The sequence below is a fragment of the Musa acuminata genome, chromosome BXJ2-9 (genome assembly GCF_036884655.1).
Source record: "Musa acuminata AAA Group cultivar baxijiao chromosome BXJ2-9, Cavendish_Baxijiao_AAA, whole genome shotgun sequence".
NCBI classification, from domain to species: Eukaryota; Viridiplantae; Streptophyta; class Magnoliopsida; order Zingiberales; family Musaceae; genus Musa; species Musa acuminata.
Window position 1 is genome coordinate 38,221,415 of NC_088346.1, and position 11,083 is coordinate 38,232,497.

The 11,083-nt window shown below is 28.5% G+C and overlaps 1 protein-coding gene across 1 annotated transcript; it reads left to right on the forward strand.

Annotated features, from left to right (window-relative positions):
• Positions 1-1,432: 1,432 nt before the first annotated feature.
• Positions 1,433-10,825, forward strand: LOC135622033 (WAT1-related protein At4g16620-like). Its single transcript, XM_065123663.1, has 6 exons — positions 1,433-1,605; positions 2,630-2,746; positions 9,508-9,757; positions 10,011-10,172; positions 10,252-10,403; positions 10,670-10,825. Exons 1-6 carry the CDS (start codon positions 1,433-1,435, stop codon positions 10,788-10,790), a joined length of 975 nt encoding a protein of 324 aa, XP_064979735.1. The 3' UTR covers positions 10,791-10,825.
• Positions 10,826-11,083: the final 258 nt, after the last annotated feature.

Below are 11,083 nucleotides of genomic sequence, written 5' to 3' on the forward strand. Positions count from 1 at the left end.
AGATCGAACAAAGTCCAACCTAATCGTTTGTGACCAAACTCAACCCGATCTAAAGTAATATGATCTGAATCACCTAAATGGGACTGATATGTGGCTTGAAATAACTTGATTCAATGACATTATTGAGATCTAAAAAAAAGGATACCGTCGGGTGAAACCAAATATATGGGCGATATATGATAAAATCATATTTTTAAATTTTTGAATAAATTACCTATTAAATTTAACCTTATTTAAATTAATAAACTTTTTTAATTATATAACATAATTAAAAATAATAAATCATTAAAATTTACTAATTTAATTTTGTTGGCTACTTAAGCTACTTCATAAAGACAAAAATATTCTAACTTTCATTAAGGGGAGCCCTCCTTCCTCTCCATAAATAAGAAAATATTGTTACTTTCCTTGACAACGATAACAAAGTAGATAAAAGGGAGACCTTTGCCTTGACGAGAGATAGGTAGTCTCTCTCTTTTTCTTTTTTTTTAGTTGAAAATTTTGGTTTACATTTGCCTGTTTTAGTTTTCTTGAAAATTTAGATATTAAAATAATATCATATTTTAAAAATCACGATGTCATTTTATTAATTTAAACCTTAAATTATGATTAGTAATCAGTAAGTAATGAATTTCATGAGGTTTATGAGTTAATCATAAATCCGAAGTAAATTATTTTGAAGCATTTCAATTATTAATTGAGTCTCGTTATAAATCAGATTATTCCTTAAGATTGGTTTAATTATCTTGAAGCATGCTACTAATTGATCGAATTTTATAAAGTGCATGTTTCCTTTTGTTAAATTAGATTATTTATTATTGTTAATTTAATTATTTTATGTCACATATGAAGAAATTTCAAGTCTTATATTGAATTAGATTATGTATGTCAATTGAATAAAGGGGTCTATTGTACGTAGCTCAAGTTTGACTTTGAATTATACTCGTGTCAAAATTATACTCTATACATAGCATGATTCGGAGCAGTAATCTCAGTGACACAACATCCGATGGATAGAAATGAAGTCAATTAGTTTTAACTAGAATTTTAAGTCAATTAAGGTTTTTAAGTCAATTAAGGTTTTTTGTTTATTATTAAAGAATTTTAAGTCAATTAAGGTTTTTTGTTTATTATTAAAGAAACGTGTTCAAAATATCACTCCATCCGATATGGAAAGTACGATATAAATTTCTTCTATCATCCATCCATGAATATAGAACTCATCCCGTAGAATAATATTTATTAATTTTCTATTAAAAAGCATGCACTATATTAATTGTTATTGCATGATTTTGTTCGTAGAATAAGGATTGTTATTGTTCATGATAATTCATAAGGTTTTATTTGACGAAGAATTGATTTGTTCTCATTTCATAAGAAATTATTAGTATATAATATATAAAGAGACGTGGTCTCCTCCAGCGGTGGATTCATGGAGGAATTCGTCATCATCTCCGGTAACCTTGGAGTGCAAATCATGTTTGGCGTCTACACGGTGCTCTTGAACGGCGTCTTCGCCGCCGGCGTCAACCCGCTGTTCCTCACCATCTTGGGAAACTTCGTCACCGGTGTCATCCTCTTCCCCTTCGCCGTAGTTTGCGACAAGTATGTATGTCGGCAATATTTCTTTTCTTTTTATTTTTTTTTATAAAAATATTTTGTTTTCAAAAATAAATAAATAAATAAAAATTATATTTCTTTTCCTTTTCCATAATAATATTTTTTTCAAAAATAAAAATATCTATTTAACCGGAAGCATGAAAGGTATAAAAGTCACCCTCTCCTCATCAAAATACTTCTCACCATTCATCCTACCAAAATTTGCGACCCAATGGGCGACACAGTAACATAAACAGCCATCGTATGTTGTTAATTACAGTCCCAATTCTCCGATGAGGAGTACAATTCCTATCGCTAATCTCCGTTTGGAGTCAAATTCCACTTGGATGAATCAAGATCGATATTCCGTTTTTTATAAGAACATTAATTTATTATAATATCATAAGGATCGATATTATTAGTTAAATTAAAGAGTATCTAATTGTAATTAAAAAAAAAAATTATTGTCATATCATTTTTTTTTTCACTTTATCTTCTTTCATCCAAATGAAACCTAATTAGTTGATGCATATATGCAGGACGAAATGGCCGGCCAAATTGAGTGCCGCTCTGCTATCTCAATTTTTTCTGATTGCCTTCGGAGGGTAAGTTTTCTTTGCCAAGATTTATCTCTATAATCTCCATTTTACTTGGCATCACTTGTTAAACACGGAAATATAGAGGATTCGAGTTATCATTATTATATCTATTGGCCTACATAAATTATAATATGATCAGCAGTGAATTGAAGTGTTCTTGATATAGAAATCACTAACTTTTCTTTTATCAATCAGCTTCTAATATATTAATCTAACAAAGAATCGTTTAGCTTCTTTTATAGATAAAATTGAAATTATGGATTATCCTTTCTTGTTTTCCTCATTATAAAATTGTATGGTTCTTCCTTCTCATTTGTTCTGTATTGGTCTCTCTTGGAAGTACTTGTATTCTACGGTGGGTAGAAAGAATGAGCAAAAAAAATAAAAAAACAGACCTTTTGATTTGTAGCGATTCTTCTGCAACTCATCAGGGCAACCTTATGTCAAGCTCTTAACTTGGTGGGCATCAAGAAAGCTTCTCCGGATGTTGCCTCTGCAATGCCTAACCTGACTCCTGGCCTCATCTTCATCATTGCAGCATGCCTCAGGTTCTTACTGTTCTTTGACGTAGATTTACAATAAGAATTAGACTTAACATTTCCTCATTTTTTTTATCTTTGACAAGATTATAATAAGTGATGAATTAGGGACTAAGAGATGTTAAAAATATCTATAATCTTAATAATTAAGGTATTATCGTCTTATCTTTTTATAGATAAAAAATGATGATCTAAAATAATAATTATAGATCCTACTATAATTAAATCTCTTTTCTATTAATCGATAATTATCATTACAATCCAATCAGATCTATAATATATTTTACCTAATTAGATAGAATCACATAATCTAATATTCTCTCACTTAATCCATTAATTATTAAGATATAAAAAAATTAAAATCAAAATAAATAAAATAAAATCTTATTTAAAAATAATTTTATCTAATTAAAAATTTTAAAAAGTATTTTATATATGATCATGAATTTTAAGACAAGCCAATAAACCAAATAAGCACAATAATACTACATTAAGTCCAATTACTAATACGAGTAATAACAGTTTTTTATCATCAATATCATACTTCATTCCTTGTATTTTATCTTTCCTAATATAATTCATAATGACCTTTGTGTGTAATCATTATAATTAATCTTGTTATTATATTCAACTATAATATGTATAAACATAAATATAAATAGGACAGTAAAAATAAATAACTTTAAATAAATAATAAAAATATCAATAATAGTATTTACCTAAATATGATCACTATATCTTTTATAGCTTACTCATGAATCTCATTCTAAGAATATATTCTTTAAATATTTTATACTTTAAAGTTTTAGTAAATTGATGAATAATTATTAAGGTGGTGCTCATGTTCTCAATTGACACTTATTATTTTTAAATTCTTTATCTAATTACTAAGTATTTTATCTCGATATACTTAAAACTTCTAAAGTACTTATCATTTTAAAAAAAACACTATTGTGGTATTATCATAAAATATCTTCAACGGTCTAATAATTGAGTCAACCACACTAAATCTTGAGATAAAATTTCATAATCCTAAAGTTTGATTTATGGTCTTAAAATATGTCATAAATTTAACTTTCATTATTGATTATGTAACAAGCAATTATTTTATACTTTTTCAAGAAATTATCCCTCTAGCTAATATGAATATAAATCATGAAGTGAACTTTTTATTGTCGAGACAATATGTAAAATCAACATTTAAATATCCTGTCACTTCAAATTGATCTAATCTTTTGTACATGAGTATATAATATTTCATCCTCCTAGATATCTCTTTGTAGCTTTCTAATGTTCCATTCCTAAGTTACTTTATTATCTATCCAATATTCCAACTACAAAATTGATTTTTGGTCTCATACGAGTTTGAGTATATAATAGACTTTCAAGTATGCATACATAAGGAATATCTTTCATTTGATTCTATTATGTTATTTTTAGGGTATTGGTTTTGATTAATCTTTCACCTCTAGTAATAGGTGTACTAAATCTCTCAAAAACTCAATCAGTATATCTTTTCTGAGATAGTTATAGGAATTTATTCCTAAATATCTTAATACCAATAACATAAGTTGTCTTATTCATACTAACCATCTTAAAATTTTTAATGAAAAATATCCTGGTTTCATGCAATAAACTAATATCACTATTGGCAAATAAAATATTAACCATATATAAGACTAATATAATAAACTTGTTCTTAGTCACTTTCAGATATCACTAATCAATAGTATTTTTTTGAAGTACAAAAGAAGTAATAATATCATTAAACTTTATATATTATTATCTAAAAGCTTGTTTAAGGTTATAAATAGATTTCCTAACTTTATAAGCTCATCTTTCATTTTCCTTTTTTCTGAATCCTTCGAGTTATTTTATATAAGGTTTGAAATATCATATTGTACCGATGTTTTGATATTCGCTCGGTACGGTATAATACAGTATACCATTCGGTATACTACTCAGTATATATATATATATATATATATATATATATATATATATATATATATATACCGTCTAGTAACGAGCGATCTGTGTATCAGTCAGCTAATAGACCGGTATAGGCGATATTATTCGAAACCTCATACATTGGTTTTATATAGATTTTTCATCTAGATTCCCATTCAGAAATATTATTTTTACATCCATATAATGTAACTTAAGATCATAACGAGCTACTAATGTTATGACGATTCTGAACAAGTTCTTTTTAGAAACTAAAGAAAACATCTCGTTATAGTTGATGTCTTCTTTCTAAGAAAAACTTTTGATCACGAGTCTAGTTTTATATTATTTAATATTACCCCTTTAGTTATAATTTATCTTACAAACTCATTTGTAATCTAATCTTTTATAATTATTGGGTCATTTAATGAGTTCTCAAATATCATTCTAGTCCATCAATTTTAATGTATCCTTCATCACATTACACCATTTTTCAGAATTTTTGCTTTTCATGACTTGTAAAAATAATAAGGGGTTTCTTTTTATTCATATGTTATAATCTAATTCTATTACATATACCACACAATCATAAAAATTGGTATGTCTTTTTTTCTTTTAACAGCTTCTCAAAACTTTCGGTTGTGGTTATATAAGATCATTAAACATCAACATTACGTGAGATTTTATCAATATTATTTTGTTATTCACCCACATCAATTCTTTCATTAGTTTTAGAAATAACAATCTCTTAAATAGGAAATAATAAACTAGTATCAACTTGTATCTCCTTGATATCAAAATTGATCATTTGAGATTTTTCACTCTCATTAATTTCATCATTCTATATGAATCTTACATTACTAAATTTTATTATCCTCGTACTATAATCATAGTATAAAATATGTATCATTTGGACTTTTTTTGAATAACCAATAAAATATTCAAAAATAATTCTTAGATTCAATTTCTTTTCATATGAATTGAAGATTCTTATCTCTTTAGAACAACCTGAAATATAAGATATCTTAGATTGGGTTTCCTACTTATCCATAACTTAAATGGAGTTGATGGAACCAACTTATTAAGAATCATTCAAGATATACATAGCTATCATAACATCTTCACCCCACATTAACTTAATATAAACAAATAGCTCATATCTAGATAAGTCATCTATAAATATATGAAATATCTTAACTGAAATAAGGAATATAGAGTGGTCCACAAATATTAGGATTTTTTTTTGTATGGTTAGTTTTCTTTCCCTTAATATAATATATGCAAACATCAAAATCAATGAAGTCTAGATCTTTTGAGAGATGCCTCAAACGTGTATATCATAATATATAAGATATTTCATTATTAAAACTATGTTTCAATTCAACATTTAATTATAGGATCACTAATATCTTTACAAACTCAAGGTTTAAATTAATTCTATATAAACTATCAGATAAAATTCTATAATTAACTTTTATTAAATCAAAAAATATATTGAGTTTACTATTAAAAAAAAGATAATATCCTAACTTTTACTTTGAGACAATTCGTTGAATCTTTCATATTTTTTTTATTTTTGGGTTGACAAAAATCTCTCCATATTATTGTTAACATAAGTTGAAGTACTATAATCAATCTACCAAGTATTAGAAGAAATTTTTATAATTTTTTATTCGAAACATACAAAGGTTGAGTTTATATATATTTTTTAAACTAAGTCTTATAATTAATATATTTCATTAGTCTACTTAACATTTTCAGACCCGATAAATTTATTTAATGGATGATGTTTTAATTTTTTTTTTCTTATTACTAGCTCCTTGAGTTGTAGTCTATTTATTATAAGATTTTTTTATCTTAATCTTAATTTTTTCTGAACATATATTCTAGTTAGCTCATTCAAGTCTCACTTATCCTTATTTATAATATATTAAATTATGAATGGGCCAAAATAAGAAGGAAAAGAATGAAGAATGAATTATACGATGAAAGACTCATGTCTAATGCTTTAAGTTTCATAGCTTTATTAGTTATATAAAGAGTGTCAATTAATAATTTATCAATTGATTTAAATTTGTCTTCGATAGCCCTTTAATATTCATTTACACTAATTGTAAATGGTGATGAAGTTTTTATAATATTTGTAATAAACATTATAGTAAGTCTATTATATCTTTCTTAAGCATTTATTTCATTAGTTTATCTAACGGTACTTTCGTTAATCAAGCCTACGAGACTTTTAACAAGTAATGTTAGATTAAGATTTAATATGCTGAACTACACATTCTCTAATCATTCTGAATAAGTTAAACCAAATAGTACAGTGACATTAGAAGCATGAGAGTGTATGGAAGGAAGTACCACTACAAAATATAAAATAACATTAATACTTTGAGTTTCCAATTAACTATTGATATTATTCATATTTCACTTCTAAGTAAAATATTGACATATATAGTGTTTATTTAAATTTATTTATGGAGAACGGATACCATCTTTATAGAATAGTATTGTTACTTTTGGATATATAATTCTAAACTATAATAATATCTAAAATAATATTATTCTACCACATCACATAATTATTCGAATTAAATTTTTCTTTGAGATTATCTAAAATTTCTAATTATGTGTGTCATTATTAATATTATTTTCTTAATGTCATTTAGGATACATTCTTTAATATAATTTTATAAGTTATTAGTCTATACCACTTTAGCGACTATAGGTTTAATTTAGTAATAAAAAATATAAATATCATATAAATGATAAAATATTTATTATAATTTATATCTCAAAAGCTTACCTCTTAGGTTATTTTAGTAGCTACCAATCAAATAAAACTTAGAGATATAAGTTACAAATAATATTCTTTAAGTATCATTTAATCTAATTTACATCGAAATAGTTTAATAATAATAAACTAATAATCATGATAATTATTGAATATTAATCAACATAAACCAAAAAACTCATGTAACAATTGTAATCATAATAAAATATAAATTATGTATTTATGTGAAAGATAAATCTTATTTCATAATCTTAAAGATATACAAGTAAATAACTAAATAATAATTGGAGTTTAATTATCACATGCAAAAATATGTCATATGAGAAAACTATAAAAGAAAATTATAATTTTATATATTTTTTAAATTTCATATGGAATCTTAAATTAGACCAAGTAATCCTATTTAATTAGGCAGGCCTAGAATTGGGATAAACATTATTCTAACTAAGCAAGTCAAAAACTAAAATTGATCAAAGTAAAAAAATAATTAAATTTAACTTTCCCCATTAAGACTTGATTGATTGAATATAAATCCAATCAACCAATCAAAATACAATCATGATCAAGTCCAATCAAAATATTTGATTAAAAATAAATTATATTAGTTAATTTTATAATTGATAACACAAGTTAGAAAATTTTAATTCTAAGGAATAAAACTATAATTTTGTTAGGATATATAATAGAATTATATAGTTTCTAAAGGGAAAAATGATTAAAAGGATATAAATTAGAATTAAAAAGATTTATAAGGGTAAAGTTATAATTTTAAAATTAAAACCTTAATTCCCGTGATCGTTGCGCAAGGCATGCAGTTGTTGTGGTGCACGATCATTGCCTACGCACTGCCTACTATCACCTACAACAACGATAATACTTCTATTGTCGATTGATGACCTCTCCAATTGTCGTGCGGTGTTGTGCTATCATGCTTATGTGTAGTAGTACACATGCTTCTACCTAACACAACTATTGGCCTTTGGTTTCTAGTTGACGTTGATAGTGGCCAACATATGCTGCCACTGTCACCGTAGATAGTAATGGCTCAATTGATGCAACCACCACAAGCAACAATGCTACTATAGTCACCGCACCCACCACAAGCAATGGTGCTATTACAATTGTTGCACATAGTGGTGTTATGTAGCCACCGCAGGGCTACCACACCCCATGAGCTAATGACCATCGAAGGCCACGGCTCTCAACAAGCTAATGACAGTGGTCCATCAATCAAATATAAGGAATCTCGAATCGCTTGCAAACAGGTGATGGGATGGACTAAATAGAAAAAAAGATATACAATACACATGGATTGTTCAAGTATCATAAATCAAAATCGAATAATACATTTTCTAATAAATGATGCTAATAAATATTTTTAAGCATAAATCATAATTATACTACTATTATGTAAAAAAATTTAGTGTCAAAAACTGAAATCAAATAACGATAGATTATATTTACGATATATATCTTTCGATGTCATCCAAAAAGCATTTATATGATTGTAGGCACATCGTCATCGAATCCAAAAATCACAATAATATCCATTTGTAAAGACAATTAGACTCGTATTCTCTTCTTTTCCTATCCTTCGTAGGATTGCTATGAGCGATAGCTTACAATGGATATTGAGAATATATGTAATATCAAAGATTAATGTATCATCCTTTCAAGTATATGATTTAGGATGATAATTAAGAGAGTCTCTCCCATCAAGATAATCTCTTGAGGAATTCTATTATAATTGAACTTTTTTTTATTAATCAATAATCACTATCAAATTTTAATCAGATTTATAATATATTTTATTTAATTAGATAAAACTAATTAATCTAACATCCACATCAAGCAAGCATGAGTGCATGACTCTAAGATAGTTGGACTGGACATGTAGAATGCATTCCAGTATCCTTGACAAGAAGTTGAATCAAACCTGTCAAATGTTTTATGATATTTGAGACTTAATTAACACACTAACAGCATGAGAAGAAAAGCTGGAGGTGACAGGCAATGCATGCATTTGCAGGTTTGAGAAGTTTGTTGCAAGTTGCTGGTACAGTAGAGCCAAGGTCATGGGAACCTTGGTGTGCTTGACTGGGACCATGGCAATGTGCTTCTTGCAGAGCCCATCTGAGTCACCAAGTTCAACCATTAATCTGTCAGCTGCCTTGGCCAAGCCCTTGACATTGGATAAAGCCATCTACAATGACTGGATAGTAGGCTGCTTGTGTCTTTTAGCAGGGGCTATCAGCCAGTCTTGCACCACTGTTTTGCAGGTACTTGTTCAGTAACATCTTAATCTTCAACATTCAGTAATGTTTTTAGCTGCTTAGGTTTCTTGTTCAATCTTTTCCAAACAAGTAAATTGCCCGGTTCGATCTGTCTAATGAACAACAATTGATGGGATGGTCACTGTTCATAGCAACCTATATGACAAGGAAAACTAAATGGAATCAATTCTGCCAATATGTTGAACAGGCAATGAGTTCATGCTTGATTGAGGCATAACAAAAGTGTATGTTGTTGCAGGCTGCAACAACGCTTGAATTCCCAGCACCAACATCTTTGGTTGTGATAACTTCTTTGATGGGCTCCCTTCTCACTGCACTGCTGCAATTCCTGACTGAAGGAAAGATCAATGCTGGTTCTTCTACCCTAAGCATCGCAAGCATTGCTGGAGTTGCCAGTCTGGTGCTGTGCCATTCTCTACACTATATCCTAACTCATCTCTGCAGCTGCTTGATCAGTTCTTATTTCTTGTGACATGCAGAGTGGAGTAGTGGCGGCCGTAGGCATTACATTTCAGACATGGTGTATCATCAAGAAGGGTCCAGTTCTTGTTGCCATCTTCAGCCCCATCCAAACGGTCACCACTGTTGTTCTTTCAGCCATTCTCTTAAGACAGATCATTACCCTTGGAAGGTACTGACTGATTAATGTTCGATATCGGTTCAGGTTTTGTGATTAGGAAAGAGCTTGAGATCTTATGAACCTTAATCTATGGCTCTCCTAAACATACACTGAAAACATAGCAATTTATTGATGCCTGATGGATGAAAACATAGTTCCTGCAAAACACTGCATGGGTGATTCAATTTAGATCTGATATTTACTTCCAATTGCTAACGTCCTGCATTCATCAACACTATGAACAGTGAAAACTAATCGAAGAACCTGTCCTTGCGCAGTCTAGCAGGAATGGTCCTCATGTTTGCAGGACTCTACATTGTCTTGTGGGCAAAGAAGAATGAACATTGTAGTCTGTTCGATGCCGATGGCGACGAAAACCTGCCGTTGCTGCTGTCTTAGATGTGCTCTGTGAAGCCAATTCTGCAGCAAGTAGATCTAGTAAAAGATGTATACAAGGTGTGTGTGTGCAGAGTCTGAGACCTCTGTGATCTTAATCTTTGTCCCAAAACAAAGAGACTGAAACCTTATACTTTTTGCTCATCTCTTGTACTGAACAAACAAATGATGGATGAAAAAGTAAAACCCAGAACATGTGGATTCCTCTGTGGAGGTATTAATAATTTCACTGCTATAACCAAATAAATAGATGTCATTAATCATGCTATGAACACAGTTGAAATTGTGGTAATAAA

What these genes read in the sequence shown, in the direction of transcription:
- LOC135622033 (XM_065123663.1), top strand. Translation starts at nt 1,433, where the DNA reads ATGGAGGAATTCGTCATCATCTCCGGTAACCTTGGAGTGCAAATCATG. An exon ending in TTCGCCGTAGTTTGCGACAA is followed by an intron (nt 1,606 to 2,629) that starts GTATGTATGTCG and finishes GCAACTCATCAG; the next exon opens with GGCAACCTTATGTCAAGCTC. An exon ending in CTTGCACCACTGTTTTGCAG is followed by an intron (nt 9,758 to 10,010) that starts GTACTTGTTCAG and finishes ATGTTGTTGCAG; the next exon opens with GCTGCAACAACGCTTGAATT.